The 18,011-nt window shown below is 47.2% G+C and overlaps 2 protein-coding genes across 5 annotated transcripts in view; one reads left to right on the top strand and one right to left on the bottom strand.

Moving 5' to 3' along the window:
• Nucleotides 1-4,161, bottom strand: part of Elp3 (elongator complex protein 3) — a 74,306-nt gene extending 70,145 nt beyond the window's left edge. For 2 of the 3 annotated variants that reach the window (XR_013309025.1, XM_077639309.1), the window contains exons 1-6: nt 3,993-4,134; nt 3,826-3,922; nt 3,681-3,771; nt 3,580-3,627; nt 3,450-3,520; nt 3,322-3,385 (exon numbers count right to left, since the gene is read on the bottom strand). Coding sequence is in view for 2 of the 3 variants with exons in the window: in XM_077639309.1 (XP_077495435.1) it covers nt 3,322-3,385; nt 3,450-3,520; nt 3,580-3,627; nt 3,681-3,771; nt 3,826-3,922; nt 3,993-4,011 (390 nt within the window). In the remaining variant the exon portion in view is untranslated. Of the gene's footprint in view, nt 1-3,321; nt 3,386-3,449; nt 3,521-3,579; nt 3,628-3,680; nt 3,772-3,825; nt 3,923-3,992 lie in introns of all 3 variants that reach the window. The other variant, XM_077639308.1, reaches the window with a different exon arrangement.
• Nucleotides 1-18,011, top strand: part of LOC144106489 (uncharacterized) — a 492,993-nt gene that overhangs the window by 124,358 nt on the left and 350,624 nt on the right. The window lies entirely within an intron of this gene.

An 18,011-nucleotide genomic window follows, 5' to 3' on the forward strand; every position in this document is an offset into this window, starting at 1 on the left:
TAACAACCAAGCCACCACGGCGGCAACACGAAGACTAGAATATAGTCAATCATGCTAACGACTCCCTAGAGAGCTTCGAGGATGCGGCTCGTCTGATGTTCGAAGTACTCCGCTCTGAGCAGATGCCGAAAGGAAGTCTGTGGAAGCAGAGTCGTGCCACCAGAGTTATAAACATCCTGGCTTTTTTCAGAGAGCTTCACCAGATGAAAGCTAGCGGTGACGTCGAGCTTTGAAAAAACCCCTTGCTGATCCCAGACGCCCAATGATGTCCTCTACCGAAGGTAGAATGTGACATTCCCTCAACATCACCTCATTAGCATATAACGGGCTCATTAGCCACAAAAATTATATTCCAAAATTGCCAATTTTTTTATGACGTGAAAGGGTTCAGTAACATGTTTAACATTTGCAAAGACATTTTACGGAAGATAATAATTAGTCATTCCTCAATCCCTCATGTAATATTCCATACTTGGAGCCTTTGAGGTGTATTCTGAAGTAAATAAATAAATTCCTGAAAATCCAGAAAGTAAGAGCTGGGCTTGAGTTGCCGTGCACAAAATGCACTATTGCTGTATAGTTCCCTTGAAGCTAGACGACACTACCATCTGTGTGGTAGCGTGCAAAGCACGGCACTGCGTAGACGACCTTCTGGCACCACCTGCACCAGGTCCTCGTTTCCTTGCAGATGTTTTTCCCATTTGCGTCTCGCTTCATGTAGCAGAAAACGCAGAACAAAAGTCAGTTGAGAAACGCGCAGTTCTTCTCGCGTAAGTGGAAACCATTCTCGAAACCGAAACTGTTTGCCCAGCTTACTCGAATTCAGCAGCCGAGGGGCGTACCGGTATGTATCCACTACGAGACATTAAGCTCATCAAAGTAAGCTTCAAAAAGCTCTAGTGGTTGGAGGGGGGAGCTTATGTGACTGTCAGTCCCAGAGAACCCTTGAATTCAAACCGTAGAGGTCTGACTGGGATACTGTCGAGGTCTATCCAACATCATTCGCAGGAGCTGGCCATTGTCTCATCACTGCTTTCTTCCGGTTCACACTCACTCTCTGTTGGTAAAAACATCATCACTGTCGTCGCCACTTGAAGATTAAAACACGATGCCGACAGGCTCATCACTTGCACTATCATCTGACAGAGACTGATCTGAATGCCGCATGGATGATGCCATGTTTGTTTGAAAGCGTGGGAAACACAAGGACCGCCTTCCACCATCCAGTGTGCAAACTCTCATTCAATAAAAGCGCAAATGACAGAACCTGTGCAGCCATCTATGCTTTAAATAGAAAAGCATCACTTGACCAGCTTGGCCTCTGCAGCGTTTTTGGAATGGCGGGAAATGATCTTCGACGCCATAGTCACTACCACTCCCGAGTCCACCTCGAAGTATCCCTCGCATCCGTCAACAGCCACTCTACAAACTTGGCCCGCGTACGGATGGACGCTACTACCTGAAGCTCAAGTGAACCCATGTCCTTCTTGCAGGCGATCTCGAAGTGTCCAGTCTTTTTACACCACTGGCACTTGATGAGTCTCGCTGGGCACTCTGTGCAAGGATGACGACACCACTGGCAGTACCTGCAGCTTTTTTCAGCATCGTTTGTGCATGACTGGGACGTGACTGTTCTCTTTTCACTGGCCTTTGACGAGTACAAACTGCGCTTTGGCTTGAAGAAGCGTTTTCGGATACTGGCTTCGGTGACCACCTCGGCAGGTTCCATTTGCAAGAACGCTGCGTGAGCTTTCCTGTCATCTTAATTAATTTGAGCCTTGCCTTTTCTAGCTTGAGCTTTGGAATGGAGTACAGTATGTCCATCGTGATAGGGTCAAAAATAACGACAATGAGTCTGTCTTGATCCGCAAAGTAGCAGTTGCATTGATGAGTGTGCATAGCACAGTGTAGAAGTCATCTGCCTTCTTCTTATAAGCATCAGTGGAAGCAGACGCTTTTGCCTACCTCGCAGGATGGCTAGATGAAGTGGTCAGTGAGTTTTGTTTTCCCTGCTTCTAGTGAACTCACTAGCAGCAGTCAGCACTAGAGTGTCAAGGATGTGGCAAGCTTCTTGGGGGCCCAATACGCATAGCAACGTCCCAACTTGAACTTGGTAGAGGCCCGAGGCATGGCGATAGTCTTTGAACTGGAACTCCCATTCTTTCCAAGCGCTGGGGTTCACAAAGTCAAACTTGGGTGGCAGTTGAATTTCTGTGCCACTGAACTGTGGAGATGACCTAACATGGTGGCAGGCAACGCCCTACTGGCAAACCGCTGGCATCACCGAGTTGAATACTGTGCGGCTTCGATGTGTCCCACTTCTGACACCATGTCTCGCGTGGTCCGCAAGGAAGGGGCGATCAGCCAACACAGCAGCCAAAACACAAATGGGTTTATTAGTGAATAAGAACAGCAAAGAGTGCGGAGCCAAGTCCCCACACAGAGGCAGGTAACGAGACACACACGGGGGCAGTACGCTCGCCTGCAAGGAGGTGCCATGCTGGCACGGAGGGGCTGACTCTGGATTAGATGTGCATCCATTACAATATTTTTTTGTTATGGTGGTGTTGATTATACAGGGGGATATGACTCACCCATTCATTTTGGATAGGAGATCATTTCACAGAGAGCACAACATCTCGTGCCCTCCCCATCTGGCAACATTTTGCATGGCACTTGAGTGTAACAGGATGTTCTACATCCGCCGCTGCGGTCGTGGGTGGTGCAGGTGGACACTCTCAAGGTTCAAATCCCCCAGCAGCAGATTTGGCTGCCTCTACTTGTACTTTCTTCAAAATTATCTGTCATCAAAAATGATAATGCAAGGAACTCCCCACTCTAATCAACGCTACCACAAAAAGAAGCAGTACTGCTCTGCCTATTTTCAGGCTGTTGGCTTCCTCTGTACACTGCCTGGCAATTACAATAAGGCTTACTCGATTGAAGTTTGCTTCAGTATACATGGGACAGCAAGACAAAGTGTCCGGCAAGCATCAACACTATGCGGCTGCTTTCTCGTATCACATGCTTGTTCACGTTGCTGTTCTGAAGGGAACAGAAGATGGCAAAGCTAGGGCTTACTTCAGCACAGCCAAACACAGGCTTCTGCACAGGCTTGCACACCTATCCCACTTTGTACAATGCAAGAAAATTAGTAACATTAGGCTAAACCTCAGAGCCATCTTTTCCACTCCCCCGTGTGCATCATGCATTCTCCAGCTAAGTGTGAACTGACTGTTTCGAACTGCCCGGTTGCAATGACTGCAATGACAGCGTCCACTGCTCAGCCGAAACTGGACAGCGGTACGATCGGCCGCTTACCTCATAGCCAGTATAGGACTGCGTGGAATACTCAAAATCCGAGTCCGGGCCTCCGGGACAGTACCTGCCAAAACACGGTTGGAAATCATTTATTCGCTACGTAGGACTGTCGGAGAAGAAATGCTTACACGCAAATGTTCCCCGTCATGTTGATGTGAGGGCATCGGTGGGGCTTGCACATGACAGCGACAACTGCGATCTGCGAAGAGCCTCGTCTTAGAACACGCGGTTACCGACTGTTGAGCAGCTCCTCCTTACGCCGCTGGCCGTCCGCACGGGCTTCGCCTTCAGCCTGGGCAAGAGCACCTGCGGCAGAAGGATAGTGAACGTCTCCAATTCCAAGTTCCGGCCTCGCTTACTTTCTTGTATTCCGGCGGCATGGCAGCGATGATGTCGACGATCTTCGGCTGCGAACTGAGCCCGTACTTGGACGAGATCTGGCACTTGACGCTGCAAGGAAAACGCGGCTGTGGCCATCCCACAACGCTTTCAAGCTGCGCTCACCTGTTGAGGTTGACATCTTTCTGCTCCTTCTGCGCTGCCAGAAGCTCCTTGATGATCTCCGAGATTACCTTGACCTTAAGCGCTTCCTGAGAGACGCCTGTAGTATGGGGAAGGAAATCGCGTGAGCGTTGAACCCACAACGGCACTGCATTTCAATCATTACCCACCTTTCTGTTTGACAGCCATGTTGACTGGTCAAGACTACGCACTCAAACTAGAGGAGGAAACCGCCAGTACCAAACGTAGCTGCCGTCAGCTTTCGTTTGTTGACTGGGAGCCGCCTGGTATCTATCTGCTTAAATGATATTTTAGTTTCCACAAAAAAAAAAAACGAATAGCAAAATTTAAAAAAACTTTATTTATGGTGGCGCATTTTATTCTTTCAAAAAAAAAAAATACGCACTTTTGCAACCTTTAACTGAGGCCACTAGCAAGACTACAACTTCGTACTAAGGGTTAATTTAGTTCTGTTTTCTTCAAGAGATATGACAAGCCAAATTGTCTGCAGCAATCTACCTGCAAAAGGTTAATTTTATTTTCAGTCAAGAAAACCAAGTAATAGCAAAAATAAACGAAAACTTTTTTAACGTTGGCGGATTTGATCTAAAAAATATTTATCTTTGCAACTTCGAACAGAGAACACTTGCAAAGCAACAACTCCTTGTTATGTGCTAAGTTTGGTTTGTTTCTCCATACGTTATACAAAGTAATATGCAAGAGAGATGATTTGCTGAATTGTCTGAAGCAACCCTAGTGACAGCAGGAGAACAAGCGTCCATCGTATCTTTCTGCTTAAATTCTATTTTAGTTTCCAGAAATAAAACCAAACTAATAGCAACATTAAAAAACTTTACTTACGGTGGCGCATTTTATTCTTTCGAAAAAAAAAAATACGTGCTTTTGCAACTTTTAACAGAGGCCACTAGCAAGACTACTACTTCGTACTAAGGGTTAATTTAGGTCTGTTTTCTTCAAGAGATATGACAAGTCAAATTACCTGAAGCAATCTACCTGCAAAAGGTTCATTTTATTTGTAGTAAAGAAAACCAAGTAGTAGCAAAATTAAACGCAAACTGTTTTTAAGTTGACGGATTTGATCTAAAAAATATTTATATTTGCAAGTTTGAACAGAGGACACTTGCAAAGTAACAACTTCTTGCTATGTGCTATGTTTGGTTCGTTTCTCCATACATTATACAAAGTAATATGCAAGAGAGATGACATGCAATATTGTCTGAAGCAAACCCCACTGACCACATGAGCTCAAGCTTCCCTCGTATTCTGCCTACTTAAATTATATTTTAAACTGAAGTAAATTAAACTAATAGCAAAATCAAAAACAAACCTTAGTTAAGCCGGCATCTTTAAAAAAATAATTCGTTTTTTTTTATTCGAGAAGTGTGCCATGAGGCATAAGTTGAAAAAAGGAAAGGGGGGAAGGAATGCACGGGATTGAAAGTTAAAAGGAGTGAAGAACCGTTGCGCTGAGGTAGTCGCAGAGGTTGTTAATGAAACGGTTGTCCATAGTCCACTTCACGTAGGCACTTTCGCGGTTCCACCGCAGGCCCACCTCCCTGAGGAGCCGTTTTCTGATAGCAGCCGTCGCTGGGCACGTCCACAACAAGTGCCGCACATCACAAATGTCCGGTGCAGCGCTACAGTGAGGGCACCTGTCAGGTACTGGCAGATCTTTGGCACGCCACCGATGACGGACAGATGGTGTCAGAGCGCGGGTCGCTGGCGCAGAACTTCGGAATCGGAAACATGGGACAGGAACGGATCTGGGGGAAGGTGGCGGATCGTCTAATGTATGAACATGAGTCATAGCATCCGCTTGAATGTTATGTGGATCCTGGGTATGGCCGCGAATCCAGTGTATGCGCACAGGACATGGATACTTTGCGCAGAGCACATGAATAGATTGTGAAATCTGGAACGTTCGTCGAACAGCCTTAAGCTGTGTAAGGGCGGCGCGGGAGTCGGTGTAAATATGAACTGTATTGAATATTGGAACGAGCGGAAGGGAAGCAATGGCATTATAAATGGCTTGAAGTTCCAATGCCAGGGGAGTGCACGTATCCGCAGTATACGTCGCGCGAGAGTTGAGATGCGGATGAGATGGACTATACACAGCAGTAACTCCCCTCTCTGCAGAATGTGATGCATCCGTGTATAATATGCACCCTTCAGGCAGATGTGCTGCTGATACCGACGGGGAAACAGTGGGGCGATTGTCAGTGAGCTGGCAATAGGACCACGGTAAAAGTGTCTTTAAACGATGAAGTTTGAGATACTGTTTTCGAGCTCTATTTGCCACCCGTTGGTCGATGATTTCACTGAGTGTATTAAGTTGGGCGAACTCCTGTAGCACAGGTATGGGTGTTAAACGAGGCAGATATGTTATGACGCGCATAGCCTCACGATTGATAGCTTCAAGGGAGTCCCACTGTCTGCGGGTGAGACGTTGAAATTGTGTCTGATATACTATCCGTGGCTGAAGGGTAGAGCGCACAAGCTGGCGGGCCGTATGAGCACGTGCGCCACCAGAGCGCATAGCTATGCGACGAATCAGACCTTGAGTAGCGTGAGCCGATTTACGGGTGGCTGTCAGCCACGGCGTGCCAGTTCCAGATGTATGGAGGAGAAGACCAAGAATACGAACAGTTTCTACCTGAGGAATCAAAGAATTATGTACCGTAAAATTTAAAGGGGGAGCTTTCGGTAAGGCGGCTTTATTTCCAATTCGAATGAAACATGATTTAGTAGGAGAGTGATAGACACAGAGGTGGGAGGCGAGATGTCAATACATCCAGCACGTGCTGAAGGACCGACTGATGAATAGACGCATCTGGATGACAGCACCACAAGGTGATATCATCGGCATATGCAAGCACGCGGATAGAAGGGATGGTCTCTAGGGCTCGAACAAGAGGAATTAAAGCTATATTAAATAATGTGGGGGCGAGAACGGAGCCCTGCGGCACTCCTCTATTGGAAGTGAAATTACCAAAGGGCTTTCCGTGGACACGCACGCTGAAGGTTCGATTTGCTAAAAAGGCGTGAATGGAGAGGAGGAACCGGTGAGGGAGACCAAGAGTTTGAAAGAAGGCAAGAATGGCAGAGTGAAGGATGTTATGCCTTTGTTATGTCTGTAGCGATTACGGTTCGTACAAGGTGACTCTGCGGAGAGTGGTCAAGCACGTCAGCAGCCAAAGTAGCAAGGCCGTCCTCCGTTCCAATTTGTGGGCGGAAACCAATTTGGGAATCTGGGTAACAATCATGGGATTCCAGCCACCACGACAAGCGTGCGGCTAGAATGTTTTCATAAAGCTTGCAGATGGTAGGCATAAGGGAAAATGGACGAAGGGCCGAGAGAGATACTGGAGGCTGACCTGACTTGGGTATTGGAACCACAATAGAATGCTTCCAGTCTCCCGGCATGACGCCAGAAAGCCACACTTCGTTAAAAGTATCAAGTAGGGTTTGCAAAGCCCTCCCTTCCAAGTTACGGAATAAGGAGTTAGGTATGCCGTCGTTCCCGGGAGTAGTAGTAGTTTTTAGACGTTCAATGGAGGCCAGCAGCTCTGCCATGGTGAGGTCAGAAGTAGTCCCATTGGGGGGCTCTGTTACCGATAAGTCAGGTGGAGACGTAGCGGGGCAGTCATGGTTTGGAAAAAATTGACGGGCCGCTTGTTGTGCAAATGTGTCCTCATCCACATTTAGCGCGAGGTGAATGCTCTTTGTGTAATCTGCAACCTGAGAAGGGCGCTCCATGGCGTGAAACACTCTCCAAAGATGTCGATTGCCCTGCGAAGAGGACAGGCGGGCACACCATGCAGCCCAGCATTGCCTGCCTAGCCGCTTTGCATAGCGCCGCGCCCGTGCGGTAGCGCGGTGAAGAGTAGGAAGAGCCGAAGGGTCATCGGGGTGACGAGTAGCGTAAAGATCCGCCTGGCGACAAAGAGCCCACAGATTCAAGAGATGTATGTCCGGGTTTGGGTCGTCTTCATTTACAGTAGTGGTAATAGTGTGAGTAGCGAGAACAGCAGAGAGAGTAGACAATGCTGAAGAGGGATTGAATGTAGATAAATGATTGTCTGTGCGTACAGAGTCCCACGATGTTATTCGTACAGTGCGGCGTATTTTCCGTAGACGCGTAGGCGTGAGGGAGATGAAAATAGGGCTCTGAACTCTACCCCAAGTATCAGAATCAACAGCCCAACGAGGGTTACCGGGGACGAGGTGGTGGTGTAGCGCTCCATGTCCAAAGATGTAAAGATTGTGAATTACTGCCTGAATTTTGTGAAATTACCAATGATTATGAATGTTTGACTGTGAAGGCTGGGCTAGAGGTTATCACGGTCATGTATCGTCCACCGAAGGGAAACATGAAATCCTTTATGAAATATTTTGACCTCCTCCTAGAATATGTTCGAAGCAATAATTTTCAGCTAACATGCGGAGGTGACTTCAATATAAATACCCTCGATAATACTTCAACTGTCATTGATTTCACTATTCAACTTCAGTCTTTGGGATTCATAAGTATCATCAATACACCGACTCGTGTTACTGTGTCTACTTCGTCTGCTTTAGATTTGTTTATAACAAACTCGGAGACTTCTGTTTTTAGTGCTGGCACTATAGCATCAGATGTTAGTGATCACTGTCCCATATTTATGTTCTATGACTCATTACCAAAACCTAAAAAACGTTCTGAACAAATAACCGTCCAATATATGCCTCAGTGTGCTTTAGAGGCTTTCGAAATAGACATTAGCTTCCAAGACTGGTCTTCTGTGTATGACAAGTTAAATGTAAATGATGCATATGTACAATTTCTCGAGATATTTTCCACAATCTATTCCAAACACTTTCCTATCAAGACTTTTACTCCATCAAAGAAGATAAGAAAGCCGTGGGTAACAACCGACCACTTGAAGACTATAAAGAGAAAAAATACACTTTTTCACACTTTTCTAACAACGTGAAATCCTGATGATTTGAAAAATTTCAAAGTGGTCAGAAACAAGCTGAATTCTGAGCTTCGGCGGGCAAAGGTTGCTTACTTTGAAAATCTCTTTGCAAGTATTGGTAAACAACAGCCGGCCGCAGCCTGGAAAGTAATCAATAATGTTCTGGGTAGGGACAGGAAGGATTTATTACCTGATCAAATAACTCACGAAGACCAGATAATTACCGGTCGAGGTCTTGCAGACTTCTTCAATAAGTACTTCATTGGAACTGCACTACAACACAAAAATTCCCAAGTAAACGAAGATTTAAGTTGTTCATGCGCCGAAAGTATATTTCTTTCACCAACAGATGAAGCAGAAGTTTATAGAACATTTATGTCACTAAAAAACAGCAAAGCCCTTGATATTGATAACCTCCAAATTAAGCTTATCAAGTATGTTATGGAATACCTAACACCAGTACTCACGTATATATTCAACCTTTCTCTTGAATCCGGGGAATTTCCAAATACGATGAAAAAGTCCCGGGTGTCTGTTATATACAAAGGAGGGGATAAAAACGTGCCAAAAAATTACCGCCCAATATCTATAACACCTACATTTGGAAAAGGATTTGAAAAGATATTATATGACCGCTTTAACAAATTCTTTGAAAAGTTCCACCTAATTTCTAATGCACAGTTTGGCTTCAGGAAAGGACGCTCTACTGAATTAGCATTATTAGAACTTAAGGAATACATAGTGAAAAATTTTGAAAAGAAACTAATAACTGTCAGCCTTTTCATCGATTTCAGTAAAGCTTTCGATTCTCTGGACCATGATATTCTAACCCATAAGCTTTCAGTTTACGGCATCAGGGGTAAGCCTCTATCCTTATTACAGTGCTACTTAGCAAACAGGCAGCAATGCGTATATCTTGCTAACCATCAATCGTCCTTTTCACCAGTCATCAGAGGTGTACCGCAGGGTAGCGTGCTGGGCCCTTTATTATTCAATGTGTATATCAACAGTATTGTAAACATTGATAAGACCCTAAAATTCATTATATATGCTGATGATTGCACAGTACTATTCTCTGGTGTAGATGTAACTAAACTAATGATCAAATGTAACCAATTGCTTGATACCCTTCAGAAGTGGTGTGGTGCTAATATACTCAAAATCAATCCTACAAAATCAAAAGTGATGGTATTTCGACCAAAAAACAAGGCTATCAGGTTTGAAGGTGTCATTACCTGTGCTGGTGAGAAAATTGAAATCGTTCATGAACACACCATACTTGGGGTAACATTTTCTTCTAACCTTACTTGGGATTCACACGTTCAAAAGTTGACTAATAGTCTCTCGTCAGTGACAGGCGCAATCTGTCGCTGCCGCACTTTTCTTCCTTGTAAAATAAAACTTCAGATATATAATGCGCTATTTGCCTCACGCATTAATTACTGTTCCTTAGTTTGGCTCACAACTACTAAAACAAACATAGAGAAAATTTCACTGCTCCAAAAGAAAGCCATTCGTCATATTGCGAATCTTGATTACTTAGGTCATACTCGACAAGCTCTCCAGGCGCACAATGTTGTAAGGATTCAAAATATGTACGAATTGCGAATTCTGTTGTCATACTATTTCCCTTCCAGCTTCAGATCAATGGTAGAAGGTAACACACTGCTAAAAGAAAATAGCCATCCAGTAAACACACGCAACACAGACAAATGGCTAGTACCGTTTTTTCGAACAGACTACAGGCTGCAGACACTAGAATACAATCTTCCCACAATTCTCAACAAATACAAAGACACGAATAAATCTACCAAAGCTACACTACGTCATTATTTTGTAATGATGTAACCTGATGTTCTTTCTCTTAGCTGAAAATTTCTCTCCAGTTTTCCTTAGTTTTTTTTTTTTTTAACAAACTTCTCGTTTAAAGTGTTAATAAAGTGTGTAAGATTTGCTGTCATTTATTGAGCTGATTGTATGCATATTTCCTTGCAGTTAGTGTTACTTGCCGAACTGATATTTTTGGTGTCCTCTTAATATAACTATATGTTCACTGCATTTACTTGAATCCATGATACCCTTTTGTTTCATTGTTGTATCAACTATTTTCTTCTCGATGTATATGAATATTCTTTTAATGTGTGCTGTTATGCCTTGTAACGGCTGGCTGGGGCCTCGTCAAGCTGTTTACGCACAGCTTTTAGCCCAGTCAGCCGACCAGAACCTTCTGGGAAATAAATTGAAATTGAATTGAAATTTAAGTCAAATCAGGTGAATACGGGCCACCTCGTGGGCGGGTAGAAGTATTCGGGTGGTTTAAAAGTTGAAAGGAATGATCCGAAAAGCTCCCTTGGATGTGTGCACCCCTTGAGGAATCCGATGGGTAACCTCACGCACTGTGTGCGCCGTTGAAGTCACCACCAACTAGAATAGGGATACCCGAGTTGGTAGAACGTAGAAAACGAACCCACCCCAGATTGTGAGATGGAGAGCCAGGACGACTATAAAAAGAAACTAGAGTAAGGGGTGTGCGTGCAGGTTTTACGAGAAGGGCGACAACCTCTTGACGTGTGTTGCACCACCCTGAAAGGTCGAGCGGTGTGTGATACCCGTGTTACACGGGCGTTTTCAACGACAGTTCAGTTAACCGCCAGTTGAGGATTTCAACTGCCGTTGAACTCAACTGGAATCGCCAGCTGTTACACGAGCACTTCGCGTTCAGTTCAGTTAGCACTCTAACCACATGACCTCGCGTCTAGAGCGAAGTTTAAATAAGAAAAAAGCAGTGTGTGCATTTTTTTCTTGTTGTAAATGATCGCAGTGTATATATTCCTTACTATAGTGACAATTATTTTTGTGTAGTTTTTGCTTTGCGGTAGAAATTTGCGGGTTCGAAGCACACTGAGCCAAGACAATCCAGTAAGAGGGCAAGTTTTTCGGTCCCTAGGTCGCCATCTTGTCAGTTGGCCGTTCAACTAGAAGCGTTTCGGTGCAGGTGGGCTGGAAACGCTGATTGGTCGATGGGATGCGCTTCTCCGTGACGTTTTTCTGCTTCTCCCTCGTTCTCAACCGGATGTGGGTTCGCCGCGCCTCTCTCGGCCTGTCCCTAGACGGCCTAGGGAATCGCTAGGTCCGACCGTCCGCCGTGCTTGCGTGGTGCGCGGGCATTCGCTTCGTGAACCTAGGTGGCGGCGGGCGCGTTTCGGGAGCTGTCCAGGTATGGCTTTTTTGCGTGGTGCGCTCGTCAGCGACAGCCAGCTGAAATTTCTGTGCAGTTCTCGCTTACGGCTTTCGCCGTTAGTGAGAACATGCACTTTCAGCTTTAGCGGCCACGACGCAATCAGCCTAGCTGAAATGATTCGAGAGACATGCTTTCGGCACGCCGATTTTGTTGTCCTATATGTTGGCGGCAACGATCTCGACAGAGGGGATGACCCGCGAGAAATCGCCAGCCACATAGAGGTACGCATTTTATCTCAAATTTCGCTTCATGAAGTGCTGTACCGCTTACCTACATGTCTTGCGCATTCCAGGACCTCGTTTTGCTGCTGCAGGAGAACGTGGCCAGTGTCGTGCTGGTCTTCAAAGTCTTGCCACGCCATTTCGATGAGCCACGTAAGGCGCAATTTGAGGACCGCCGGCGTCGCCAGCTGAACCGCCGTCTGTCAGCCACGCTGAAGCGCTTGTCGGGCGTGCACATTCTCAACCCCGAGGTAAGGGTTGAACAACATTTTCGCAAGTTTTCTCGAGCAGAACTCACCAAATTGCGGCGCTTGTAACGTAACTTTTTTTGCAGCATCGTTTCCTGGATGCTTCTGGCAAGCCGATGCTGTCCTTGTTTGCCGCAGACCGATATCACGTGGCGAGAGACCGGGGCATCAACCAGATGTCAAAGATTATCGTCGCGGCCCTCGTCAAGATCTACGGACCAGGGATAGCGTCGGCTTCAAGGGCAAGACCAGGAGAGGTGTACGTCGTGCACCGGTGTCGTCGGTGCGGAGCCAAAGGGCACAAGACGGACCACTGCTGGGCCTACTGCTCACCGCGCCGCTGCAGGTCGCGGTTGAAGTGCTCCTGCAAACGGCCCTTTTTAGGGCCACCTCATTGTTTCCTGGCAGATCGCGAGCGTCCCGTTTCGTGCCCGTATTCCCTCTCTGTCGAAATCGACGCCAGACATCAAAATCGCGCGGTGTGAGCTAGTAAATCGCTGGTAGAGACAAAAACTCGTGCTTGTATACAGACTTACCCATCTCCAGTGCGCCTTTGTTTATTTCCGTGGGCACTACTCGCGCTTTGTAGAAATCGACGCCAGCCGCGAAATTTTACATGTTAGACCTCGCTACAGCATTAGCGCAGCGTGCCTTCGTCTCTTTACGTTCTAACTTTTATGCAGCGCACCTTTGTTTGCTCGTTACTTTTGTTCTTTTCAGTCGTTTCCTGAATCCGTCCAAAGAGCCGGGCTAGGTGGATGATTATGGAACCACATGGCGATTGCACTGCATACAGCACGACTTTGGTCCCTGTGTTTTTAAATAAAAACATCAGATGTCGAAGGTCATGGTCGTGTCCGAGGATGGCTTCCACAGCTGGGGCCTAACCATAGGGACCGCACACGCTTTGTCGTCGTTGCCAAGTGGAGAGGCCCAAGATGGCTGGCATCCTTAATAAAGATCCCTTCTCGGGGCCGCTTTAGTGTTTCCTGGCAGATCACGCGCTTTCCACCCTGTGCACATGCTCTCATTTCCAATTAAAAAGGTCCTTTAAACCCTGCAGAAGGCATGAATTAGCAAGTGCTAATAACAAGATGTTGCATGGTACTTGAACAATAGCGGCTACAATGACAAAGGTGAAGAAGTGCTGGAGTTACACGGAAATAAAAAATGGTTGGGGGTGCCCACATAACAAGCTGGAATGGTTGGACAGGACTCCTAGTTAATTGCATTTGGAAGAGAAAGACAAGGTTTAATTTTGCAGTGTAAGCTTGCTTCTCTAGAATGAACAGAGAACGTTGCCTCGCACTGTTTGGGCCACCTTCCTTGACCCCATGAAAAAAAAAAGGATGCCTCTGGGAAACTATTTGCGGAATTTCCGCCCCCCCTGCCCCCCGATTCAGAAGGAGAAGGGGGGGGGGGGGTGACGGCCTCCTCTTTGTCGGGCTCGGCGCGACGCACGATGGACAAGACGGCGAAAGGAAGGGGGCTGTCAGTGACGCATGTTCCGCGCTCTTCGCTTAGCCAGCGTACAAGTCCCTTCGACAGCCTGAAATGCCTTCGGTGGGCATCGTCACGCATGTCGAAAGGATTGTCATGCACGTGCGACCGCCGATAACATTCCTTGCAAGCTTATTCATTGCCGTGAAAATCACGTCCGCCCCGTATCCCGCCCCAATTTTTTTGAGCCGGTGTGAAATTCAATGGATGTATGGAATGCCCACCACTTGTCTACGTCCACCGTCCTCTTTTTTACTAGCACGGGCCTCCCTCCTTTGAACAGGATCCTTTCGGAGATCTGAGCCAACTCAGATCAGGATACCCGGCTTCTTTCAGCCTCTCTACCTGCCCCAGGAAGCTAGCCTCCGCTCTGTGTGTACAGGATTTCCCAAGAGCTCTTTTAAGCATGAAGTCGCTATACCCGCCTTGACGAGTGTGGAATGCCCCTAACTGACGTTCAAGAGAGTTTTTTTTTTTTTTTGTCCTAGGGTGATATTCCCAACAGACCCTGCTCTCTAGATAATGGATCCTGAGGTATAAAAACTTTTTTTTATGGCGCAAGGGCATCTATGGCCAAATACGCCTTGACACAAGGTATTTTCTTTTTCTCAAGGTGGGGTCAAAGGCCCATTTCCCAAGCATTTCACCCTAAATAAGCCGAGCACCAGACCAGGGAAAAGCTTGTACCCATTGTATCCCCGGTGGGTACCCGGCGGCACTGGGGATCGAACCCCGCACCTCCCGCATGCGAGGCGGATGCTCAACCACTTGGCCACCGCTGCGGTCGGTCTAAAAACTGTAGGGTAGCTGAGCTGGGTAGTTCGAAGGTCAATCTCAGGCCACTACCTGTATCTTTGAAGATTTTGACGACGTCCGGAACTGCCCTGGGAGAGTTCGACTTAAGAATGATTAAAAAATCATCGACTTAACGGAACACTTTTAGCGCGAGGTCAGCAAGGTTTTGTGCCAGTTCTTGATCCATCCTGCTCAAGTAAATATCGCTCAAAACGGGTGCCACACGGGAGCCGATGCACACACCCGATTTTTGGACGTACACCTTTTCGCCCCGCCCAACAACGGTTGACTCTAGGTAAAATGATAGCAGCTCCAGGAAACTTTCTATGGGAAACCCCCGCACCCCGCCACGAACACCAACTCGTCATTGTCTTTTACAATGCAGTCTTTCACTCTCTGCATGAGCTGAGCATGGGGTAGCGAATAAAATAAGTCCTCCACATCGATGCTGAAGGTAGAGTACTTTTTCTTATCCAGCCCAGGCAGGTACTTAACCACACTTGCGGAATTGTTCACCAAGAAAGGATCCGAAAGCTTGAGTGAGCTCAAATGTCGCTGTAGAAATCCCGACACAACATGCTGCCAAGTGTTGCGCTCGGATATGATTGTCCTGAACGTTCAGGGAATGTAATTTCACACCGGCTCAAAAAAGTTGGGGCGAGATACGGGGCGGACGTGATTTTCATGGCAAAGAATAAGCTTTCAAGGATTTGTAGTGCTGTGCGAAAGAAGCTCGAGCCTGAGAGCAATCGTGCTGGAGCTGAGTGCTCGATAGCGCACAGACAGAAAACCAGGCTCACAGAGTGTAAGACTGGAGTCGTATACGAAGTCCCCCTCTCGTCTGGGAAGAAGTACATCGGCCAGACGGGTCGATGTATTAACGAGATGTTAGCAGAGCATCGCAGGTCGTTGAAGGGCGCACCTTCCTCTTATCTCGCCTTGCACTGAAAAGAGTGCAAAGATTGCTTCCCACGATTGAACAAGACCAGCGTCTTGTTTAAACACAGGGATCAGGTTTGCAGGGAGTTGGTGGAAGCGTACCAGATCAAGGAATCAGATGACTGTGTAGCATCACCATCTGTAGGCCTCATTGATGGGGAGATACCTTTTTGCGCAGTTTCTTTAGCGCAAGCAGGCGGTGTGGAGCGCTAGCTTGGCAGGAGTGTGCCTGTGAGTTCGCTGTTTGTTTGTTTTGTATCTTGTCTCTGACGATGCGGAGATTGCTTTTAGGTTGTGATCAGTGGCATCACGTTACATGTGCCAAGATGGTGTGTGATAGGGTTTGCGCTTTCGGGTTTTTTAGCATGTTTTCGCGGGATGAAGATGCATATATAGGCCTTTTTTCCTTAAGAAAAAATCGGTTGATAGTCTGCGCTCGTGTCGTGCCTTCTTGTTCTCTGTCTTCGTTTCCTTGCGCAGTTAAACATGATACATACCCAGCTCCAGTGCGCCTTTGTTTATCTCCGTAGCGACTACTTGCGCTTTGTGGAAATCCACGCCAGCCATGAAAATTTACATATTAGACCTCGCTACAGCATTATCCCAGCGCAGCGCGCCTTCGTTTCTTTGCGTTCTAACTTTTATGCAGCGCACCTTTGTTTGCTCGTTACTTTTGTTCTTTTCAGTCGTTTCCTGAATCCGTCCAAAGAGCCGGGCTAGGTGGATGATTATGGAACCACATGGCGATCGCACTGCATACAGCACGACTTTGGTCCCTGTGTTTTTAAATGAAAACATCAGATGTCGAAGGTCATGGTCGTGTCCGAGGATGGCTTCCATAGCTGGGGCCTAACCATAGGGACCGCACACGCTTTGTCGTCGTTGCCAAGTGGAGAGGCCCAAGATGGCTGGCATCCTTAATAAAGATCCCTTCTCGGGGCCGCTTTAGTGTTTCCTGGAAGATCACGCGCTTTCCACCCTGTGCACATGTTCTCATTTTCAATTAAAAAGGTCCTTCAAACCCTGCAGAAGGCTTGAATTAGCAACTGCTAATAACAAGATGTTGCATGGTACTTGAGAAAGAATAGCGGCTACAATGACCAAGGTGAAGAAGGGCTGCGAGTTACACGGAAATAAAAAATGGTTGGGGGTGCCCCCATAACAAGCTGGAATGGTTGGACAGGACTCCTAGTTAATTGCATTTGGAAGAGAAAGACAAGGTTTAATTTTGCAGTGTAAGCTTGCTTCTCTTGACCCCATGAAAAAAAAAAGGATGCCTCTGGGAAACTATTTGCGGAATTTCCGCCCCCCGCCCCCCGATTCAGAAGGGGAAGGGGGGGGGGGGGGGGTGACGGCCTTTTCTTTGTCGGGCTCGGCGCGACGCACGATGGACAAGACGGCGAAAGGAAGGGGGCTGTCAGTGACGCATGTTCTGCGCTGTCATTAGGACGAGCTGCCCGGCCTCTCCGCGGCAGCTCCCCTTTGAACCCCCCGCCTGTTCAATCGGAGGCGGGCGACGGCGGGGTGGTGTTGAAAAGGAGCGCCCTTGGGGTCAAGTGCCCCCCCCCCCCCCCCCCCCCCCCCCCCCCCCCCATAGAGACAGAGACGGCCGAGCGCTTTGAATCTCGCGTATTGTTCGCGCCCGAACCGAACAAGACGCGGCTGAGACCAATTTGAGTCAAACCAGGTCCAGATGTGGCGGTGGCCAGCCGGTTTACCGGCTTCGGGCTAAGCCGCGCGCGAGCAACGCGCAATTCCCCTGGAAGGTCAAGACAAGCGGTCATGCGGGCACAGCGAAAGCGCCTCGCGACAGACGATCTGGCGACACAGCTAATTGAATACAGCGGGAGCGGCCGATCGTCAGCGAAAATCAGTCGCACGTGTGCGCGCGATATGCAGATATGCAGCTAGTGGTGCTCTTGTAGCGTGTTTCGTCTTTGTTATTGTTTGCATAGGTCGTGATCGCTTATGCATCTTTTTCGAACCTCAAACGTAGTACTTGCCCAGAAGATGGCACGATCAAAAATGGCAGATGGCAAATGGGGCAAAAAGAGAACATTAAAAAAATAATCGCTTCACTAGCAAGAAGGACAGTGGTAAACCGGCACGATAAAGCGCAAGCTTCACGAAACCTGGTGAGAGGATCGGTGGTGAATCCTTCGATGTAGACGGCTCAAGTACAACTGGCTACGTCTCATCGAGTTTTCTCTTCCCTGCAGCTTCATGCAAGATGTTGCTGTGAACAACATATCTAATGCACGTGCAG

Source organism: Amblyomma americanum, chromosome 10 (genome assembly GCF_052857255.1).
Source record: "Amblyomma americanum isolate KBUSLIRL-KWMA chromosome 10, ASM5285725v1, whole genome shotgun sequence".
In the NCBI taxonomy this organism is placed as follows: domain Eukaryota; kingdom Metazoa; phylum Arthropoda; class Arachnida; order Ixodida; family Ixodidae; genus Amblyomma; species Amblyomma americanum.